The 24,490-nt window shown below is 32.3% G+C and overlaps 3 protein-coding genes across 4 annotated transcripts; all 3 read right to left on the bottom strand.

Annotated features, from left to right (window-relative positions):
- Positions 1-5,937: 5,937 nt before the first annotated feature.
- On the bottom strand, positions 5,938-9,543 carry LOC107933608 (WAT1-related protein At5g40230). The gene is made up of 7 exons (XM_041076893.1): positions 9,237-9,543; positions 9,093-9,155; positions 8,896-9,012; positions 8,555-8,795; positions 8,320-8,478; positions 8,087-8,238; positions 5,938-6,220 (listed from the first exon to the last, which is right to left on the bottom strand). The coding sequence occupies exons 1-7, from the start codon at positions 9,425-9,427 to the stop codon at positions 6,097-6,099; spliced, it is 1,047 nt and encodes a 348-aa protein (XP_040932827.1). The 5' UTR covers positions 9,428-9,543; the 3' UTR covers positions 5,938-6,096.
- A 2,898-nt stretch (positions 9,544-12,441) lies between these two features.
- On the bottom strand, positions 12,442-14,901 carry LOC107933611 (probable inactive receptor kinase At2g26730). Its single transcript, XM_041076894.1, has 2 exons — positions 13,266-14,901; positions 12,442-13,180 (listed from the first exon to the last, which is right to left on the bottom strand). The coding sequence occupies exons 1-2, from the start codon at positions 14,557-14,559 to the stop codon at positions 12,612-12,614; spliced, it is 1,863 nt and encodes a 620-aa protein (XP_040932828.1). The 5' UTR covers positions 14,560-14,901; the 3' UTR covers positions 12,442-12,611.
- Positions 14,902-14,980: 79 nt separating this feature from the next.
- Positions 14,981-19,851, bottom strand: LOC107933613 (ubiquitin-conjugating enzyme E2-23 kDa). Of its 2 annotated transcripts, none has more exons than XM_016865875.2 (7): positions 19,707-19,851; positions 17,657-17,730; positions 16,892-16,971; positions 16,339-16,453; positions 16,007-16,059; positions 15,689-15,817; positions 14,981-15,450 (listed from the first exon to the last, which is right to left on the bottom strand). In XM_016865875.2, the coding sequence occupies exons 2-7, from the start codon at positions 17,698-17,700 to the stop codon at positions 15,314-15,316; spliced, it is 558 nt and encodes a 185-aa protein (XP_016721364.2). In that variant the 5' UTR covers positions 17,701-17,730; positions 19,707-19,851; the 3' UTR covers positions 14,981-15,313. The 2 variants fall into 2 exon arrangements, with proteins under 2 accessions (XP_016721364.2, XP_016721363.2); XM_016865874.2 differs by having other exon boundaries at positions 19,577-19,844.
- Between the last annotated feature and the right edge of the window lie 4,639 nt (positions 19,852-24,490).

Here is a 24,490-nt window from a genome sequence, read left to right on the forward strand (position 1 = left end):
TCTTCTGCAATCAACTATAACCCTGTGTTCTGACAACCAGTTCATACCCAATATCATATCAAACTCATGAAACGTAAGTGCCATAAGGTCTGCTGAAAACTCATAATCATGAATTTTTAAGGGACATATTCTATACACTTTATTAACTTTCTCACTTTGCCCGAAATGGTTAGTAACTATTACTTCGTATTCTGTATGTTCTATTGAAAACTCTCTCTTTCACGAATGTAATGCATATGTATGAATGCGTAGAGTCAAGATCAATTAATGCAATTATAAAAGAATCAAATAAAGAGAATTTATCAGTAATCACCTTAGGAGCATCTCCCTCTTCTCGTGTTCTGATAGCATAAGTCCAAGGTCTCTGAGATTCATATCTATCGACTATTTCTCTCACAAATCTTATACCACTACCAGTACCACCAGAAATTCCAGGCTGTCCACCTCTTTGTGGAACTGAGCTACCTCTCGCAGACTGTTCTGTAACACTTTCTAACACATTTGGACAATCTCTGATCAAATTATCTTTCGATCCACATCGGAAATAGGCTCGAAAGTTAAGTCAACATTCTCCCCAATGATATCTTCCATAATGCTCACATGATGGCGGTGTTGGTTTTCTTCTAGAACCCCCAATACTAACCATAGCGGTCGTCTGCTGAGTTTGTCTTATCTGACTTCTGGATCTTTGCCCAGCAGTAGAAGAAGTGTATCTAGAATCTCTAGAATCCCTCACTCTTTTTAAAGACGGTGGTTGTGTTGAACTAGTTGCTAATCTTTTTCCAAAACTCTTCACTTTCGAACGAGCTAACCTTTCTTCTAGTCGTTGTGCTCTATCAACCAAAATAGAAAATTCTTATAGATGTAATGTAATGACCCGAATTTTACCGATACTGGAAAAGTGTAATTTCGAATCTCTGTTTATGAAAAATAGATTCGTAAATATTTATTAAAAATATTTACGAAGTTAAGTAAGTGATTAAGTAAAGTCTAATAAAGTGAATTTAGCTTAATTAGGAATAATTAAGTAGAAGGATTAAATGAATAAAGAATAAAAGTTTAATTATAGACTAAAGAAAAGTGAAGGGACTAAATAACCAAATAAGCTAAAGTGAACGCCAAGTGTGTGATAAAATAAAGGACATGTGTAATTAATATAATACATACATTTGTAATACATGTATGTATTTGCTTAATATTTAAGTAAATAATTAATGCATTTATTATTATTAAATTGATATTAGGTGATAAATAAATAAAAGGAAGACAAATGTATGGTAATAAATGGATACACATGTATTAATAAAAATACATACATTTTTCATATATGTATTTAAGTATTACTAGATATTTATCAATTAAATAATTATATTATAAGATAATTATATAAGTAAATAAATTAATTATGACAAATGTAGAGTGATGATTGGTACAAGTGTAATAATGTGTATGTATACAAATATTTAATAAAGAATTGTTATTTAAAAGATATTTATTAAAGTAATTATTATATTATATAAAGTAAACGAAATAAAAGAAAAAGAATAGAAAAGGAAGGAAGGGATGAAACGAAATAGAGAAGAAACAGGGGAGAAAGAAAGAAAGAAAAAGAAAAAGAAAAAGAAAATTTTGGGGTCTCAAGGTTCAAAGTCACTTTGGTAAGTCAATTTAATCCATTTTCTTGTAATTTTTGAGTTTATGGAATCCTAGAGGTAAATACTACTTGATTTAAGCTAATATTTTGAAAGATAGTTGATTTTTAGATATAGTTTATGTTAAATAAAATGATGAATTAAAGGCTAAATTAATAGAAATTCAAGTTAAAAATGATATAAGGATTAAATCGTAAAGAGAGAATTAAGTTTTGACATATTAAAGATTAAATTAAAGGGAATTCAAAATTGAAGTTTTATGTTGAATATGAAAAGCTGGAAATTACTTTAAAGTAAGTATAAAGATGAAAACTAGGTTAATTAGGTTAATTTTGAAGAAAAAGAAAGGTTATGGTGATAGGACTAAAATGGAATTTATGAAAAAGTTACATGGTAAATTAGAGAATATGATATTAATAATCTTAAATGTTGTGTTAATTTTTCCGTAGCTAATATAGCACCGAAAGTGTCATCGAGGAAAGGGAAAAAGAAAATGGACGAGGATATCGAGTGGACTCAAGAATTACGGTTTGTATTTCTATAAACTGAACTTAATAGTTAATTGTTATGTTAATATTTGAAATTGCTTGAGAATGGAAATGCTAAGGTAAGAATTATAATGTTCTATAATTTATTGAATTTGATTATTAATTGTTGTATCATATTGATATGTGACAAGTAATTAAAGTATGAAATATTTGAATGTGTGATTATTGGAAAATGAATTAAAAGGTATGTTGTATTTAAATTGAATTACATGTGATTTGATATGGAAAAGTATTGAAATGAAGTAAAATTAAATTAAGAAGGGAAATTGAAAATTGGAAGTTGACTGAAATCTCTATTAACAATGTTGAGCTAGTCGGATATAGTTGGCATGCCATAGGATCAGTGGAGTTAGGGATATTCCGACTCTGTGTCGATGAGACACTTTATGTGTAGCCAGACTGTGACTGTTCCGGATTCGTTCCGATGAGGTACTTTGTGTACCGTTACTATGACTGTTACTGTTACCGTTTCGGTGTATTTCGATTTCGGCCGATGAAACACTGTATTTTATCCCTGGTGTATGGGTTGGAATTGGATCCGTGTATCCGTCCAGGTCCGAGTCATGTTAATAGGGGTAACTAAAAGTATTAAAGACTGTTGCTATGGAATAATTGACTGTTACTGAATAAATGACTGTTATTGTATAACTGACTGTTATAGAGTAACTGAATGCTACTGAAGAAATGATTATAACAGTATAATTAACTGTTGATGAATGACTGAATGTTCTGTATGAAATTGATAAATTGGTTGATAAATATTGACTGTTGACTGTTATGTATTAATGGATAACGAATGTAGACCGAATTAAATGGTAAAATTTATAAGTTATGAAGTGAAGTTAAGTGATTGAATTATAAAGACTGTAAAGCTAAAAGCTAAAGCTCGAATACATATATGAATGACAAATATTATTGTTTTATTGATTTATGAAATTACTGTAAAAGTTGCATGATTTTAAGCAAATGTTATATTTTTTTAATTTACTATTAAGTATTTAGTTTATAGAAATACCACTGAGTTTATACTCAGCGTACGGTTGGTTCCATGCGTAGGTTAAACTAAAGAAAGATCGTCGAATCAGCATCCTAAGTCAATCCCAAACTCAACAAGGTAAAATATGTTAATTGTTGAAAATGGCATGTACCTTGGCTATTAAGTTAATAGAGTAAAAATGTTCAAGAATGGTTTAAAGATGTTAGGTCATAAAATGAAATATGCATGCTTGAAAGTTAATATAGGTAAGTTGTTTAAGATTGTACACAAAAATTTTTAGTCAATCTAGACTGTGGTACCACTGAGAGTACAATGGTTGAATGTCTTATTGTCAAGTTGGGTTAGCATTAAATATGTTTAATCGAGTTCTAATCATATTAAAAGTCGGTAAAAATATTATCTTAAAGCTTAAGTTTTTACAGGGTTAGTAACTTGCAAAACGAAGTTCATCATAGGTTCACACGGCCAAGTCACACGGGCGTGTGCTTTGGCCGTGCGAGATTAACAGATTCTAAAAAAAAACAACACGGTGTTCCTACACGGACGTGTAAGAAGTGAACACGGGTGTGTCCCCTAGGTCACACGGGCGTGTGACAAAAAGAAGGAAATTTTTAAGTTTTCACAAAAATTTTTATAAGCTTCTGATCGAACCCCGGTTGGATTCAGATGTTTATAGTAATCAATATAGGCCCATTTAAGATACAAAATGACATAATTTTAATTTATGTATCATAATTATCCCTATTTAATGCATAAAAGTATTGTAAGGACTGGTAATGCTTCGTAATCCTGTTCCGGCGACGGGACGGGGTTAAGGGGGTGTTACATGTAATGGTATAAGAGGAACATAAATTTCTTCATTCAATCCTCACTCAAATCTCCTGCACATATCTGCTTTATTTGCTATTAATTCATTGGCATATTTACTCAATTTGATAAATTCACGTTCGTATTCAACAACAAACATGTTATTTTGCTTCAAATCAAAAAATTCTCTATTCTTCTTCTCAAGATAAAGTTGGCTCACATATTTTTTCAAAATGTGGACACAAAGAAATTCCAATTAATTTTCTCTGCAGGATGAATATTCATGACAGTGTTCCACCATTGGTAAGCCTCACCCTTTAATAAAGATATTGCACATTTCAATTTTTCATCCCCTGTACACTGTAATTCTTCAAATATCCTTTGACTGTTCTCTAACCATTCTTCAGCTTCAGGTGGGTCATCATTTTTTTTTCCTTTAAAGTCTTTAGCTCTATATTTTCTTATTTTCTCCGAAAGAGATCGATGACTAGTTATGACGGTTGTATATGTGGAGCAGTAAAAGGAGGAGATGGTGGTGGAATAGATGGAGCATTATTAATTCTTACAACTTGCTGCAATAACTGATTCATTGTCTATAACAAGGCTACAATTGGAATTTCTTCTCTAGGCGGTATCGACTCTATTTCAAGTTGAGTTATTTCTTCCAATTTAGGCTCCCTATAATCCCCTAAGTTTACCGATTCACTTCGGGCTTGGGCTCTATGTTGATCTCTTTCCCTATCAAGGTTTGGTGCCCTACTCTCTACTTCATTTTCCGATTCTTCACGAGATCTATTTGACATCTTTAAGTTTTTACAATATTCATAAATTACACAATTAAATAATTAAACCTCATCTCATCTCATCAATATACAAAATGACATGTACAGATAGACTCATTCCCAACCCAAGAATTCAGAAAACTTAAGCTCTGATACCAATAAATGTAAAACTCTAAACTCGATTCAATTGTATGGACCCGGTATAAGACTATTACATTTGGTGCTAAAACAATTTTAGCACCAAATGTAATAGTCTTATACCGAGTCCATACAATCGAACCGGGTGTAGGGGTGTGACACATATAATCATCTTGATATTTTAAATAAAATAATCTACACAAAAGAGGTCACTTTGGCGGTATTTTGTTTCAACTAATCTATTAAAATATTAGGCATCCTTAATTAAAACCTAAAGCCAAAATATGAATTTATCTGTTTCAAAATATTTTTCTTAATTTCATCTTTCAATCAAATTAAAAGATAATAATATATATATATTTATCCTAAAACAACATACAATGATGTTGACAAATATAATAATAGTTGAATAAATCATAAACCATAAACAACCTCACATAAGATTTCAAATTTAAACCAAAATAATTTGAATAAAGGTAAACTTTATTTCAAGATATCGGACACTCCATTTATATTGGTGTAATAATCAAACATTGACAATAAGAACATGTCGAACCATAAATCTTCCTTTGGGCCAATTTATTGCTCACATGTAAAACCAAATAATTGTCACATATTTATTACCATAGTTGCACATGTAATATCATTAACTTCATTTGAGCCGATCAATATTAACATAACTTAAGTTACATGCACACAACCTTTTATGTTTTAAAACAAAATAATTTATACAAAAAAAATCATTTTGGCGACTTATTGCTTCAATTAAGTTATTTTAAAATATATATATAATTATATCAATATTCAAATTTAAAATTTACCCAATTGTCAAAGCTCAAAACTAAAATTTCTGATTGCACTAGAGTCTCTAAAATAACCCGAAATAAGGATGTCTTAATAGTGAAATTAAAAAACCGAAAATCGTAATCTTTGACTATTTTTTTTAAACCATATATGTCAAAACTAAACAGAAATAATGTAATGATTCAATGCTAAATCATCAAGAATAAAACTAGATGCGGAAGCATACCTGCATTAATTGATTTCTTAAAATCTACGGATCATGTTATTTTGATCTTTTAAATTAGCACACACAAAATTAATAAAATATTTGCTCTAACCCATAAAATTTCATGAATGTATCATTTTAAAAAGAAGAGAAATTTAATCATTTAGGCATCTGCATCATGTCCATCTAAGAGGGGGGTGGTTGTTGTCTTGCCCACTTCTTCCTTGTCCGACTGTGCCCATATCACCCCATAAAAGCCCGTTACAATTATGGCTGCTCCCACAATACTGCAAAGGAGTACTAGTATTATTATCTCGTTGTTAAGTTTTGGTAAAAGTGGTGCAATAGCTGCATGCAATACAGCTTCCTTCGTCTATGGTAACTTAGATCAATTACTATAAAATTTGTGATGTTGATCCACTATAACAAAAGCGGAACATATCACAATGCCACTGAATTTTAAGAGATGTAATAGAAATATTGATAAAGAATAACCCAAAGAGATAAGTCTACAAAATCAAATTGATAGAAGTTTGTTTCAAGTTTTTTTCTCTCTTGATTTTCTTGACCTTTCTCATCTGCCAAACACTGCTCTTGTGGTGTTAATTCTAACGCAAATATGTACAAGTTTACGAAGGTAAACAATCCTATTTCCAAAAGCAGTTTTCCGCATAGAGAAGGAAAAACTGATGAATGAATCACATAACACTATAGCATCGTATGTTCAAAACTTCAATGTGACTTGTGATACAAGAAACAAAGAAATGGTACTTTTAAGACAGTTTTGCAAAAGTAAAATAAAACAAACATGGCATCATAAGATTAGAATATAAGAGCAAAGACCTATTATGCTTTCAAACTTATAGGGTGAGCTAATACCATTGCATGTTTACTTATTCGGGTTGTGTGCGTAGGTTTCAGCCAACACGTACGTAGTCCTTTGAAGGGTGATTTAATACTTCCCATCTCCCATCAGCTGTTGGAGGAGGCGTGACGGAAACACCCCCGAGTGGGGCAATTTCGCCACTTGAAAAAACTATTCCCAAGTAATGATATTAGTTTGATGGATCGGAAGATCCTTTGATTTGGCTTGCATCGGTGTGAATAGTTTTTCGAAAATCAACACAGGACTGAGGTAGATAAAGTTTGGCAACCTTCCACATGCTGGATGAGGCACAACTTTGATATTTTTCAGATTAAGTTAGAGGGGTGTGCTGAAATGATTATAATTCAGCAATTATTGCTCCCTCTGTTTTGGTCCTTCCGCTTGGGAGATTTGGTTAGTTTGAAACAGATAGGAAGGGTAGAGCTTTATCATTGACAATTGCGATAAAAATTAAGACAAGCTAGTCAGTACATTCGGGCAAAACAACATGTTAGGCTATTTATGGCTGGATTAGATGATTCCATCCGATTAAATGCTCAAATGCATAAACCCCTGATTTAGTCACAACTATGAGCCTCGCTAGAGCCTTTAAACATAAGCAGTAAATGATGCGGATAGAGAATAAACATCATTGTAAGAAGCTCTTTGGCTTAAATGAATAGTTCCATAAAATTCAGACCAATTTACACAATGTTTTTGTCAAAAGTTCCTTTGATTTTATGTCCAAGTTAAGGAATTTTTGTTTAGAGTATCTCTTGTGAAATCAACTGGTCGTCTATTTGTAGCCTATTATTGTGTTCAACTTTAGTACATCCCTTTATAATAATCAATTTATTGAAATAACATAATCTCACATCTAAAGAATACAAAGTTGTGGAGATTTTGTACTACTATAAATGGGTGGTTGTTCCTCCATCTTTGAATCATCCGTCATATTCTTCCTAAGACAATTTTTTCCTCTTTATTTGTAATGTTTCCACTTGTATCTTTTGCAGCAAAATATAAACCTGTGTAATTTTCTAGTATAATAATTTACTCTCTTTTATCCTATTCGTACAACACAACTTATACTTTGGCTTCAAATATTTTATATTTTATCTCGTTGCTACTACGAGGGTGAGCAAATTAATAAGCTCGTTTTTATCTAGTTTTAAACTTATTTATGCTCATTTGCTAATTAATAGGTGAGCCCTTGCTTATGTTCATGAACAGTTTACTAAGTTTGCAAAAATTAGCAAATTAAAAATGATAATAAGGAAATTCGTACCTGCCAATATAAAGCGTTTCACCAAGGAAAATGAACCCCAAGAAGGCAGCAATAGCAATACTTAAGGGCTTGAACATGGCCACAAAGACCGGCCCTTTACGCCGTATGCACCATGCTTGCACGCCGAATGTTACCACATTTCCAAATAAAGCCTGAAACGAAATCGGTCTCAGTTACTAAGCTTTGATTTGCCAAAATGACAAAGCTAACATGGGGAGTTGCAGTCTGCTTACTGAGTAGACCACAGAAATGAGCTCGATATCTGGACTCAACATCCAAGCGTTGGGGTCTCTTTCAAAAATCAAAGTAACCAATGCAGATTGAATGGTCCCAAAGAGGCAATAGAAGGAAACCAACGTTATCTCCGATGGATACCCTTTCAGAACCGCAGCCTTCAAATTTAGTAGGGAAAGTATCAGTTTGAAGTAGCCAAAGCATTGTGGATTATGAAATAGCATATTAAATTACCTGACCAACGATGTTTGCTGAAAGTGACAAAGAGGCAGTAGCGATGAAGAGGCCACCTATGAGCCAATTGTTAGATGTTGTTAACATGGTAGAAGGAGATGGGTGTAAATGCGGTTGAATTGGTGGGGAAAGTACTGGAGGACCCTTGTAAAGGGTCATAATGAGTGCTCCAGAAATGGATACCAAGGTGCCCAACACTTTGATCTGACTCTTTGGGCTTTTCAACTCTAGCTTTTCCATCCTATAAAGTTAAAAAAAAAACTGCTATAGCTAGCAAAGATCAAAGACAGCTGATTAGGCCTTATACTACAAAAACAAATGGCATAGTAGCAAAGACGAACCTGAAGATAACAGCAAGCAAGAAAGTGAAAGCTGGGATTAAGTTGGCAAGAGCAGAAGCAAGGGTTGGAGAGCTGTAACTTACACCGGTGATTACACAGTTCTGCATCAAAGTGATCCTGCAAAAAACCCGGTTTCATACCCCAATTTTTTCACCAATAAAGGAATTATTGAACTCTGTTCAGATTTAATTGCATACCCAGCAATGCTTAAGCAGAAAATTTTGCACAGAAAAGATAAAGTAATTGGTGGCCGCTTTTTCCTGCATATAAGGAAGTCCCGAAACAGAAATAATTACCATTAATTGCTCATCCATGGATCTAATTGATAAATAGATGAGAACATTGTGAAGAAAAAAGCCGCTGGAAGAAGAATGAGGGAAGCCAGAGCATTTGAGTAGACGACAAGGACAAAGTGGCTCATTCCTTTGGACATGGCAGCTTTGCTGAGGGTGGATAAGCCAACATCCAGGCACTCCACAGCCACCATGGCTGCAAATGGCGCCGATTCAACTAACCACGACTTCACTTTCATCTCTTCTTTCTCTCCTGATCGCTGGGAGTTGGTGGTTGACTTAAGTCGCTGGTACAAATAAAAATAATTTTCTCTTTCTGAGTTTCACTTTTATCATCGAGATTGCAACGGAGTACGGACAAAAGGTAGACACTAAAATGTAATTTTAAGACAGGAAAAATGGACTATTTGATCACGTGCTGCAACTCATTTCCATACTGTTGAAAAAGAAAAAGAATTAATTAACACCATTAATAATCTACCATGTCCAATGGAATGTTAACCAACCAACCAACGAACTACGTACGCGTGTGTTTTTATATATTATCTTCTAATTTTTATATAATTTATATTTTAATGCCGATTGAGTATTAACTTCATTAGTATCGGTATAGTTATCAGTTTAGGAGGACGTTAGTTCGAATGCGCTGAAACGCATTCTCCTACTATTTTAAGGTTGAAGGTAGGTGTGAGTGTTCAATTGAATCATTAATCCTTTAATATAATAAATTTGAGTTATTAATACTTATTTAGTTTCCAAAATCATTATTTTAGAAAATTTTTAATTTTTTAATTTTCTATATATGTTTTTAGATTTTTTTTGAATTTTTTAAATAATTTAGTAAAAAAATAAATTATGAAATTTTTATAAATATTTTGAATTTTTGAAAATTATTTTGAATTATTTTGTATTTTTTTATTGAGAGATTAATTTGCTCATTTTTAAATTTGAAAGGGACCAGAATAGTATTTATATCGATCTGTTATTCAAATTATTTGAGTTATTCGAATTGTAAAGTTCAACTCTATTCAAACTCGAAACTCGAGACTATAGAGAATTTTAGATATTATATAAAAAAGAACAGATATGATAAGAAAATTTTTGTTAAAAAAATATTTTTATATTTTAGTTCTTAGTTTTGTATATTATATATACATATACCTAAATTATATACCTTAGTAATTAAGATACACATATGTATGTGTGAAAACCGCATATTTATATAATTAAACATATGAATATAATTATAATGCGACCTATATAATAGTTACATTAAAATAAAATAAAATAGTTTAAATAATGAAATTATATAAAATAAAAATAAATGAAAAGAAAGAAACATGTCGTTAACTTGCATAATCAAAATTATTCAGATATTCCAAATCGAAAGAAGTAATATTTTGGAATTATAATTCATTTAAGTATATTAAAGTTGCAACTTTAATTAATTTTGAACACTCCTTAAAATGAAGTTATTTTCTGTTATATTTATCAATTTTTTATAATCAAATTATTTAATTTGAATTAACAAAAATTATAACTTTTTATTTATTCCTTTTTAGATAATTTTTTTAAAATAAGAAATGACTTTGATTAATAAAATTACATATCGGCCCAAAATGAAAAACAACACTAACCCGAATCAATAGATTTACTCTTTACATCCATCTTAATGTCTCGCATTGGGTTAATTGTTTATAGACTAAATAGTTAAAATTTAAATGTTACAATATACTTCAAATTTCTGTGCTCTCTGTATTTCTGGAATCTAGTCTTCATATTTTTATTTTAAAAATTTAGTCTTTCTATTTTTTACCATTATTGTATAATTTAATCACTTTTGAATAATTAAAATTTAAATGGTCAACGTGGTCAATAATAGAAACTGTTAACAGAGGGATTCAATTAATTATTTTATATAATGACTGGGGGTTAATTGGATGCAAATTAATATAAAAGCTTAAATATTAGATTAAATCAAAAGTTATCATGTGTTATCATCTGATTGGTCTGTCAATTTATTTTAATAGTCAACATGATCAATAACAAACAGTTAAAAGGGGGACTTAATTAATTCTTTTAAATAATGATAAGGATTTAATTGGATGTGAATTTAATATAAAAGAGTAATCGATTTTTATAACGGATTTTTTAACGTAAAAAGTTTTTTTTTTAATAATGATATAAAGTAGTTGAATAGTGAAAAAAAGGAGTAGATACCTTTATCTAGATCAGCGAAATAGAAAGAAAATAGATTGAATTTAAATTTTTTGTAATTTTACACAAAAAAGAATGTAAAAAGAAAAATAAATTATATTGAAAGACTTTTAACCCAAAAGATATAATAAATAATTTTTAAATTATATCCAAAATGGAAAAAATAGAAAGAAAAATAAATTAAATTAGGGATTTAGAAATTTTATCTAAAAAGAAAATTAATTATATTTAGAAAATTTAAAAATCGACCCAAAACAGCAAAAGCAAAAGAAAGTTAAATTAAATTTTGAGATATTTGGTATTTTATTCGAAAAAATAAATAAATATTCAGAAAATTTTTAAATTTGATCCAAAATAAGTTAATAAATGGAAAAAAATACATTGAATAGAAAATTTTGAATAAAACCATTGAAAAAGATGGGTCGATAAATTGTGATCTATCACTTATTGAAAAATACATTAGTGAATTTATACTTCAAATTTTTTTTCCTTTTCCTTTATGTATTATCTTTTAAATTGCAAATCAGTTCACAATAATTTACAAATATTTATTTTTTAATTTTATAATATTTTATATATAATACTTTAAATTTTATAAGATATTTTTATATACAAATTAAAATTAATTGTAAAAATATAAAAAAATTCAAAATTTAACATTTACATTTCTAAATGTTAGTGTCACTGTCAACATCAATCCTAGTTGTAATCTGAGAAAAAGTTGGCAACACATTTTTTATATTTTTGTATTTTAATGGCATAATGGTAGATATACCAAAGTGTGACAAATTCCAAATTTATGTACTAATTATACAAAAAAGTCTCAATATCAATTGGTTATAAGCGGCTAAGTTGAGAGAGCAATTTATATATTAACCATTTTTTTAATCCGAACATAATCATCCCATTTAATTACCGTTTTAGTTGTCTTAACTCGATTAGTATTAGTATTATTGTCAGTATATAATAATGTGAGTTCGAATATACTGAAACATATTATTATCTTAATTAAGGGTTGAGAAAGAGCTATCAGTAATTTTTTGCAATCAAAATTTTGTAGAAGAAGTGAAGTTATTACATTTAATAAGGTTTTATATTTTATAGATATACATTAAATATAAAAACCTTTTTAATAAATTACAGAAACGAAAATTGGGCCGATTGATGAACAATCGAATTAATGCAGAAGTATGACATTGGAGTGGTTCATACATGGGAGCTTGATTTATCCTCTTCATCTTTTAGCGTGTTGATCATAACAGCAACTTGGTCCATGTTGGGCCTTTCATAAGGGTTAGGATTTATGCACTTCAATGCTATCTGCAAAAGGATCAGCAACCTCTCTTCACTTGCACCTTCCAGAAGTAAGCCTTCATCAAACACTTCAACAGTCCACTCCTCTCTAACCACTGAGTTAACCCATTGAACCAATTCCAACTCATCACCCTGGACCGGTTTTCCTGTTACAAGTTCAAGAAGGATCACCCCAAAACCATAGATGTCTGCTTTAAAGCTTGTACGGATACGGGCAGGATCCAAGCTGAAACTGTTGGAGTGGGAATTCGATGATGGATTTTCACTGTGGGAAATCATTAGCCCATATTCACTCACACAAGGATCCATGTTGTTGTTGAACAGTATGTTTGCTGATTTCAGGTTACCATGTGCGATTCCGTCTTCACTCAGCTCCTCATGCATATATGCTAATGCCTCAGCAACAGTAGCTGCAACGTTTATTCTGCTTCCCCAGTCGAATGCCTGGCCATTTCGGGATCCTGAATCAACAAGGAACCATATCAGTAGTGATGAAAAGAGCCCAATTAGTTGCTAACCAACAAGCATAGGTGACAATGACATTACCGTTGAGTAGCTTGGAAAGACTGCCATTTGGTTGATATTCATATACCAAGAGCTTCTCTTGCTTGGAACTATAAAAAGCTAGTGATCGCAATATATTCGGATGCCTTGCCTGGTGCAATCTCTGCATTCTTCTACTGAAGGCTTGACTTGTAACACTCCAGTCCTTTACCCGCTTCACTGCCAAGGTTGTCGACCCATTATCAAGCATTACCTTGTAGATGCTTCCATGTTTCCCCTTTCCAAGCAATTCAGCCGGAGCTCGAAGCAGGTCCTCGAACCTTAAACCTTGGGCCCTTGGACTTCTAAGAACTACAAGGGGTGACATTGCCGCTTTACTCTCTTCATAACTTGCTAAATTTTCTGACTTATGCTCAGTGATCTTGGATACATCGTAAGTACTGCTAATGTATGCGTTCACTCCCTTTTTCGCAAAATCAGCCTTGGCTTCTTTCAGCTTCTTTTTGCTGATTAATATGAAGGCAACGACCAACAGAATAATAAGTCCAAGAACAGCATAACCAAAGTAGATAAGAAGCAGTCTCCTTGATGAATCTTCAGATTTTCGTGGAGATAATGGTGCTGCTGCTGATGGAGGGGATTCCTTTGAGATAAATTCTCCACCTAGTTCTGGATTACCGGACCAACTTTCAGCAGAGAACCGGCCTTTTACATCAGGAAGTGGACCCCTGAAGTTGTTGTTGGAGACATTGAACTGCATCAGATTGGAGAAATCAAGCTTTGGTATCTCTCCGCTAAGTTGATTATTCTGAGCATAAAACATAATCAACCTCGAAATTTGAGACAAATCGGGAACCTTTCCAGAGAAGTTATTGTTGGAGATATCAAATCTTTTCAAGTTACTCAACTCTTTCAGAGAATCCGGAAGGTGACCTGATAATTGGTTACCACTTAAATACAGATGAGTTAAACGTTTGCAATTCCCCATCTCTTCCGATATCAATCCAGCAACATTGTTCTTGACGATGCTAAACACGAGAAGGGAACTTGCCTTGCAAACTGAACCAATATCGAGAACTCCGGTGAGATTTAACCCATCAAGGACTACTTTCTTGACGGACCGCAACTGAGTGTCGCACGATACGCCCTTCCATTTGTGTATGCAGGGGTCTGATGTCGTGTTCCAACCCCAACTTTGATCTGTCTTTGCAGTTACACCCGCAAGTTTGTCCATGAATCTCACCAGGGATTGCTTTACTTCTTCATCTTCTGAATTTGAGACATTGAAGAGCAGAAAGATCAAAATGGGCAGTACCCGGATTGAAACTCGGTTCATTTTCAACTTACAAACAGAAGCAAGGTTTCTACCAACTTTTAAGGAAAAGGGATTGCTTGTTCACGAATTGTTGAAGAACAAACAGAAATAAAATGGTTTAAATGCTCTGCCAACTTTTGCTTTGCCATATGGCTGAATTTGAGTATGTGGTTTGCTACGTTCTGTAAGACTCAAATAATGAGCAAGGAATGAGTCAATAAACCAAAGTGGCATTTAAAATTGACTGCCGGCAACGTGAAAGTGTCAAAGAATCCTTGCAATACAGTGCATGTCTTTCTCGGTTGCCATCTAACTCACGAGCCAAATGCTTCAGGTCCTAGAAAATCATAAATCTCAAAAGTAAAACTGCAACTTTTCCAAGGATTCTTTTCATATTAACAAACAAACTTTTATTATTCTAGCATTAGGCTAAAAACAAATGTTATTAAAATCTTTATTCTTCCAGCATGAGGTTAAAACAAATTTAATCAAATACCAACCACATACAAATACAAATACATGACCATGTATTCCCTTAGTACAGGATCTACGGGGAAAGAAGATACAAGCTGGTGTCTAATAAGAATATTTGAGTTTAATGTATCAATAGTTATTGCTATTTTTTTTTTTCCTTTTGAGCCCTACCATATTGAAATCACTAACTTTACTTGCCACTTCTATTTTTATCTAATATATGCCGATGAGAACAACAAAGGGGGTTCATCATCGCTTTTATCAAATGTTTAATTCGTAGAAGCTAGATCTTCCAAGGTGGTTATGGATCTGCATGTCCAGCAATTTCATCATCACTAGATCCAGTATCTTCATCAGTGATGTCATCCTCATCATCAGTTTCCTTGTCAGCTGCGGATTTCGTGATGTCTTCTTTCTTTGCATATCGCTCACAGTATTCTGCTTCCATGAAGGGGAAAAAGAAGACACTAGTTACATCACTCAGCCAAGAAATGAATACTTGTCAACAACCACCCTCTCTTTCTTACACACTCATGGATAAATGTAATAAAGCAGTAATCCTGAGTTTACCACCGGATCACAAAATTTCCAAATGCACAGTGTACATTGGAGCCATTCGACTAGAGCAAAATTCAGAACGGAGGAAAAGAAGATAAACCGATTCAATATATTTTACCTTTTACTTTTTGATCATATTGCTTTCGATCCTTCATCATTAATGATGCTGCATCCCCATTTAGAGGGTCTGAAGGATTTGGATAAAGCAAGAGCTGTGGAAGAAAAACTTCAAAAATATTTAAAAGATCTGCAATAACAGGTAAAAGTCGTATATAGCTCAGTTTCCATTACAAATTCCAGAAAAGAAAAAAAAGAACTAATTTGTATATGGAAGAACCAAGGATATTATTAATGCAAAAAATGTATGTTAGGTGTCAATCAAGAAAATGAAAAAGGTCTCCTGATTGTAAGCAATGGTAATCCAATTGATGCTTACCGAACATTGGACTCCATGATTGGTTAATAACATCCAAGCAAACAGAACCAGACCTGCAATTATTTGAATACAGAAAAAAAATCGGATTCAGTCAACTTTGAACAAGAATCAGCATGGCATACCCAGAAATACAAAAAGGTTACAGAATCCTTGTCTATTAACAATTAATACAAGAGCATCTTAAATATTTTTCTTAGCAAATCAATTCCAAATTTTAGACGGCTGACCATGAAAGCTCAAAAGGACTATTTTTGAAGACAAGAATGAAAAAAACTAAACAGCAAAGATAATATAGTTTGTAAGAGTCAATTCTGAAATTATGAATTCCTCACAGTTCATCAACATTTGGGTGGAATATCTTGTTCACAAATCCAATAGAAGGAGACTTGAATGGGTAAGCATCCGGAAGCTCAACCCGGATTTTCCAAACCCCACCTTCATAGAGACCTGTATGCATTGAAGTTGATATAAAAGAAATCAAAGTGGATTAAAAACAAGTACTTGGACTAGCAATAGAAACAATTTGTTATAAGCTGTAGCATAGATAAAGCCCTCTAAGTATATAATAAATTTAATAAAATTATCAACAAATTTGAAATTTATAAGCATATAAAACACTATGGAACAGTTCTCTGCTGGTCCAGCACTTGTTTTTCATTCGTATTATGAATGCAAATTTTGGAACTCGATCATCTAGGTGTTTTGTTTACTTTGTAATGATAAATAGATATTGTATCCTCTCTCTATAATAATAACAATAATAATAATAACAACCAGGTGACTACCTGAAGTACATGCTTAAACATATAAACACTATGTGAGAGGGATCATATCAAACATACATGAAAAAAAGAACATAAATTGAACAGATTAGTATAAGCATACTTTCTTTGGGACCATGAAACTTGACATTGAATTCGTTGAGCCCGTCATTTATTGTTTCTACATTGTAATCACTCATCATCCTAGATAAAATTAAAAATAAAAAACTCATGAGCAACTCAGGCCAAAATCCAAGTTTAGCAGCAATTTCTAAATTCAGCAAAGCTTTCACGAAGTGGAAATGGAAAGAGTTCATTTGAATAAAATAAAAGTATCAAGAATTGAAATAATCACTCAGGCAAACAAAAAGAAAAATATGTCACTAGGTCTGTTAAAAGTGAGAGGATGCCCTATAATAATGCAATGAACTCACTGCTGAGTAAAGGTGAAAGCTGAAAATCATCAACATCTTTTACTGTTCATGGATTTCTTAATTGTAGAAAAGAAACAAAACAGTATCACAGACAGTTGACATTCATGAGTATTTAATGAATAATGGCCATTCAAATTATAGTCCCATCAACCCTATGAAAACCAATTTTCAGAATATAGATGTTCTCATTCAACAAATTCAATTTACCATCTCTGCTACGAACATCTTCATGATGCTACTCCTATTAACTAAAAAGGTTACAACTCAAAACATCCCAACTTATCCATCACCTGTTATGTGATTAAGACAGCCGGTCTGGGTGCCTTGGCCACACTAATTACTACTGCTTTAGAAAATTGCAAAAAGAAGTGCCCAAAACACCATACAAAATACTATCAGTAAAAGCATTACAGTAGCAAACTATTCTGAACATAAAATATGTAAGAGAAACTTACAACTTCATTACATCCATTTCTCTCCTCTTGCTAGGGGAAGACATTTTAAGCCAATATTGCAGATTCCAAACTACCTGCAGAATATCAACAACAAAATTACTTTTTGCACTTCTGCAAGATTAAAACTTATGAAATGAACTTCACATTTTACATACTTCCATGTCCAAAATATTCTTATTTCTAAAACATTCTAGAAAAAACTAGTCTGATAATGGGAGAAGGGCACATATTAACTTGTAGAATCCTAGAGGCTGCATTCTAAGAAACCTCAAATTTTATGTCCTGCACCAAAATAAATGTTGATGCAGAGATAAAAACAAGTATATACTTTTGAGTGAACTAATCCAAAACAGGGTGTCGAAGTAGTGAGTTCTGAATATTTATCGCAGTCTATATAACCGAAGAAATCCTCATATCAACCAAAGTTACACTTGCATGAAATTCTTAAAAAGACGAACCAAATCCTTAGAAATTTGAAAAGGTCCAGACAATTTTTTTTGATGCTCATGCTTATTTTCAATTTCTGAATTACACTGGATAACAAACACTAAACTATGACCAATTTAATTCACTGCTCCTTAATCTTCGGGAAATAGCTAGCCCAAAAATCCTGGAATCAATATGAAGCTCAACAGCTTGGCATGCAGATCAAAAACTTTAACTCAAATATGAACCAATAACTTAAGAAAAAAGTACATCAGTTTAACAAAGTCGAATTAAAGCTAAGTGAAATGTTTTTTTTAATAAACAAAGACGTTAAAGAACGCACTTTTTTGAAAAATGGCAATGCAATATTTAGTTATCCATGTAAAACATTCCTTGACTTTAGAGTTATAAGTAATGAGATTGAAAGCCAGTATGAAAAGCCTCATAGTATATTTGACATAAAGAACATAAGACGGAAGAAAAATACTGATAACCTTTCAACTGATATCGAATTCTTAAACAAAGAATATTGCCTTAGCACAATGTCTTAGCAAGAAAATTTTTCCTGCTGGATTGCCATTAAAATGTAAATATGAATAGATTGCCATCAAAAGAATCTATGGATGTGAGTAAATGTTTGTAATTAGAGAAACAACTTCAAAACTCTTTAATTACTTGGATTGGCATGTAACCCTGAACCAAAGAGGCAAGGTTTTAGAAATTTTGACAAGTTTGTTCATACACACACTACCTAGATGCAAAGATCCAACCTTAGCAGCTTCATATTCTTCTGACGAAAATCTAAATGCAAAATATGTAAAGATAGAAGATTCAAGTCTGCACTTCAATTCCCAGTAATCCATAGATATTAATACTGCTGCAAATCTAGTATATAAAATTCTTAATTAGCACACTGAAAAAGGCACAAACTTCAAATGCTGCTTGCTGGTTATAAGTGTCACAATTACAAACACTACATATTAAAACCATCTCACGAATCAACAATTTTCCTATTCTTCTACCATCGATTTTGATTCATAAATCAATATACAATCCTAAGATGCAATATTCAAGTCTAAAAGTGGAAAATCTAATAATGCTGAAAGCAAGAAGGTTGTGATCATTTCCATAAAAGTATATAAAAATGCCTTAATTTGTCCACTATGTCACTTTACATTACACATTTAAAGCATAAATCTTTAGACTACACATTTGCGTTAGAATACTACAAATACAAATCTCGTTTATCCTTGAGAAACTACCCATTACCATAAGAATGTAGCCTAATGGAAAAAGAGAAAAAAAAGAAGAAGAAGAGATTCATATGGATCCCCATTTTCTTCCTTAAAGCATTGGAAACAGATACAAGGCATTCTTGAAATAGAGAAATATAGCATCAGAAACGCGCAAGCGCGCACAAACACACACATAGAAGTATAACCAAATTCATCATCTTTTCATTCCCATTAAACTTAACATCCTAATAGAACGTACTAAATTAAGATCCAGGGGCAAAAGGGCATCCACAAACACAAAAGAAACGACCAACAAATTGTTCCCTGTTTGATCACTTAAAGATAAAAAAAGGGAGAAGAAAAGCGAGAATGAAACCAGGGGATCTTACGTTTCAGCAAAGGGTAATTTTAACAAAAAATAATTCGGGAGATCGTTCCTATAAAGGGAGAAATGAACCGAAAATGGGGAAGGAGCGGAAGGAAAAAAATTATAGAGAAAAGGGAAAGAAAATAAAGATTTAATATTCTGAATAGGAAGTGGGAGTGAATGTCGTCATATTTTCATGTGCACGTGTTGGATTCAAGTCTCTGTTACGTGGCATGCATGGTTTTATTTAGGACAACAAATTATCGAGAAATGTCATGTTAATGCATTTCTTTTCGTGATTTGCTACATATTAATTTAAATTTAAATTTATTAAAATGTTTTTATATATAAAGTAAGGGTAAAATATTATAAAGGTGTTTATATCATGAGTGAATTTAATTTTATCTTTTATTAAAAATAATTAATTTTTATATTTAAAAATAATATAAATTTATCTTTTAATTTTAGATCAAAGAATAAATTGATCATTCTAATTTTAAGTAATGACATTGTAACACCCCTTACCCGAGACTGTTGCCAGAATCGAGTACGAGGCATTACTAAACTTAATCTATCACTTAAATAGTTTTAAATTGTTTATTTAAGCTTTTCGGAATGTGCTGCCATTCTGCGTCGTAGTCACCTAAAAATTCATATCTTGAGTTTCGAAACTCGAAATTAAGATTCGTAAATTTTTCTTGAAACTAAACTCATATATCTATCTACTGATTTTTTTCATAGATTTTTGACTTGGCCAATTAGTACAGTTTATTAGTTAAAGTTTCCCCTGTTTCAAAACTCGACTGCACTAACCTCTTCTTACTACGAACCATGTTTATTCCTGTACAAAATTCATATCACTAATCCGTTTGTTTCTCTTAAAACTAGACTCAACAAGGATTATAACCATATAAAGTACACCTTCTAATTAGTTTTGTACAATTTATGGTGAATTTCCAAAGTTGAAACAGGGGATCCAGAAATTGCTCTAACCCTGTTTCACTAAAACTCAGATATCTCATAAAATATAATACCTTTACCTGTTTTGCTTATTCCATAAGAAAATAGACATAATAAGCTTTAATTTCATATATTATTCATCTTCAAACTATGTTTCTACAATTTTTAGTGATTCTTCAAAGTTACGTCATTTCTGTTACTTGAATCTGTTTTTAGGTTACTTTCACATTTTTCATAATTTTCATGTGATAATCACCATTCAATCATACATATTAATAAACATGCATATCATCGGCCATTTTTATTAGCTAATCACTAGCAAGTATTTACACATCATTCATTGTTCATATTATACCAAAAGTAGCTAAGTTTCTATACATGCCATATACAAAACAAAACGTCTAATTATACCGAGTTATTTCTTTGATAGTGTGATTGGCCTCCGACGTTTCCTTCGATCCTCGAGTGGCTAGATAAGTACTATAAGAAGAAGAAAATAAAGAGATTAAGCACTAGGCTTAGTAAGCTTACAAGCAAATAAATCACAACATTCAACATAATGGATAATTATGCATAATATCATCTAACATCATAAATTTCTTTACTTCTCAATTTCTATCTTCTTCTTTATTCTCTTACCTTCTTTCTTACCTGACCTTTCCTTTTTCATAAATATAATCTACTTTTCCTTTGCTGTTAATTCACTATAATTTAACTCGTATCCTGACCCGTTGAACCTCTCGGAATACTAAGGATACTAGGGTCGTTCCTGTCTATCAATATCCTGCCAATGCCATGTCTTTGACATGGACTTACATGAATTATTCCTGTCTCCAATGCCATATATAATATGGACTTACATGGCTCAATCCTGTCTCCAAAGCCATATTTCTAATATGGACTTACATGGCTCATTTCTGTTCTGTCCTGTCAACCCTAATATCCTAACATTCCTAGGGTTCAACCGGGGCTTTCTAACACTTTTCCTCTGTCACTTCACCTTAAATTCGACTTTAAATATTTTCATAACATAAATATATAAATGCTGGAAATTGACAATAATAATGTAAAATAAAATAATATTGCATTTATTTACTGTAAACTTACCTCGATACAAAATGTGACTAAACTTTACAATTTAGTCATTTACTTTTTCTTTTCCCCGATCTACTCCCGAATTTTGCTCTTCTTGATCTATAATAGCAAATTTAGCTTATTTAATATCAACATTTATCAAAACAGCCCTTTACTCAAACTTTGAAAAAATTATATTTTTGCCCCTAAACTTTCACATATTTTCACTTTTGCCCCAAGGCTCGTAAATTAAACTTCATCCTATTTTCTTATATTTTATGACATGATGATCATTTTTCCCTTCTATGACAACATCAAATTCACACACTAACATGTACTTATGACTATTAGGTATTTTTACCGATTAAGCCTTTTTACTCGTTTTCACTTAAAACCAAGTAGCACAAGTTGTCTAACATAATTTAAAATATCATATTCCATCAGAAAACATCAAAATACACAAATTTCACCTATGGGTATTTTTCCAAATTTGATTCCTAACTTAAATTATTGCTAGCATAAGCTTTATCGAGCTACCGGGACTTCAAAAACGTAAAGATCATTAAAAACGGGGCTTGGAATCACTTACTATGAAGCTTGAAAGTTGAAGAAACCCCAACTATGGAGAGAGGTAAGGTTCGGCTGGTAACTTGAAGAAGATGATACAATTTTGTCATCTTTTTACCTTTTTATTAATGTTAATAACCAAATGACCAAAATGCCCCTCCTTACTAAACTTTCAAAAATTCCTTCCATGTCCTAATTTTGTCCATGAACTTAAAATTGGTCAAATTACCATTTAAGATCTCCTAATTAATATTCCAAAACAATTTCATACTAAAAACTTCTAGAATGCAAGTTTTGCAAATTATTCGATTTAGTCCCTAACCTCAACTTAAGCACTTTATGCATAGAATTTTATCACGAAATTTTCGTACAATCATGTAATCATACCATGAACCTCAAAATAATAATAAAATAAATTTTTCTACCCTGGATTTATGGTTTCGCAACCACTGTTCCATTTAGGCCCTATTTCGGAATGTTACATTTCTCCCCCCTTTAGGGATTTTCGTCCCGAAAATCTTACCTGTGAAGAGATATGGGTACTGTTTTCGCATAGCCTCTTCGGGTTCCCATGTAGCCTCGTCTACCCCATGTCTATTCCATAGTACTTTCACAAGTACAATACTTTTGTTCCTTAATTGTTTTACCTCTCGAGCTAGAATCTTTACCGGTTCTTCACCGTAAGTCATGTCTGGCTGAATCTCAACCTCTGTTTAAGAAATCACATGTGACGGATCTGAACGATAACGACGTAGCATAGACACATGAAATACATTATGAATCTTCTCTAACTCAATCGGCAAAGCTAACCGATATGCTAATGGTCCGACTCTCTCAATCATTTCAAACGGTCCAATAAAACGTGGACTTAGTTTGCCTTTCTTGCCAGATCTGAGAACTTTCTTCCACGGGGATACTTTCAAAAAAACTTTGTCACCAACTTGATATTCGATCTCTTTTCTTTTTAAATCTGCATACAACTTCTGCCTGTCTGAAGCTGCTTTTAAACAATTTCTGATAACTTTCACTTTTTCTTCTGTTTCTTTAACTAGATCAACCTCGTAAATCTGGCTTTCTTTAAGCTCTGTCCAATATAAAGGTGTGTGGCATTTACGTCCATGCAAAGCTTCATAAGGTGCCATCTTCGAACTTGACTGATAACTATTCTTGTAGGCAAACTCTACCAATGGTAAGTATTTTTCCCAACTACCTTGAAATTCTAATACACAACATCTAAGCATATCTTCAAGTACCTGAATAACTCTCTTTGACTGATCATCGGTCTGAGGGTGAAAAGCCATACTAAAACTCAACTTCGTACCTAAAGCCTCTTGTAACTTCTTCCAGAACCGTGAAGTAAATCTTGGATCTCTATCTGAAATGATCGATAATGGCACTCCATGTAGTCTAACTATCTCTGAAATGTATAACTCGGCCAACTTTTCAAGTGAATAATCCATACGGATTGGGATAAAATGAGCCGACTTAGTTAGCTTATCAATCACAACCCATACTGCATCTTTCTTTTTCAGTGTTAACGGCAACCCTGTCACAAAATCCATAGTAACTCTGTCCCATTTCCATTCCGGAACTAGCACAGGTTGTAATAATCCTGAGGGTTCCTGATGTTCGGCCTTTACCTGTTGACAAATCAAGCATCTAGAAACAAACTCTGAAATATCTCTTTTCATTCCTACCCACCAATACATTTCTTCAAATCATTATACATTTTTATACTGCCTAGATGAATAGATAAAGAACTGCTATGTGCTTCCTGTAAAATCTTCCGAATAAGCTCATCATTTTTTGGTACACAAATTCTGTCTCTAAACATCAAACAACCATCAGAACCAATCCAGAAATCTGATTCTATGCCTGACTCACATTGAACTCTTTTAGCTTGTAACTCATTATCATCTTTCTGAGCTTCACAAATCTCTTCAAGAAATACCGGTTTAGCTCTAAATTCATCTAAAATAGAACTATCATCTGACATGGCTAAATTGGTATTCAAAGCTCGCAATGTAAATAAAAGTTTCCTGCTTAAAGCGTCAGCAACTACATTTGCCTTACCTGGGTGATAATCAATCACTAACTCATAATCTTTAAGCAATTTCAACCATCTTCTTTGCCTCAAATTCAAATCTTTTTGAGTCATCAAGTATTTCAAGCTTTTATGATCGGTAAATATCCGGCACCTTTCAC

This window comes from Gossypium hirsutum, chromosome A09 (genome assembly GCF_007990345.1).
Source record: "Gossypium hirsutum isolate 1008001.06 chromosome A09, Gossypium_hirsutum_v2.1, whole genome shotgun sequence".
NCBI classification, from domain to species: domain Eukaryota; kingdom Viridiplantae; phylum Streptophyta; class Magnoliopsida; order Malvales; family Malvaceae; genus Gossypium; species Gossypium hirsutum.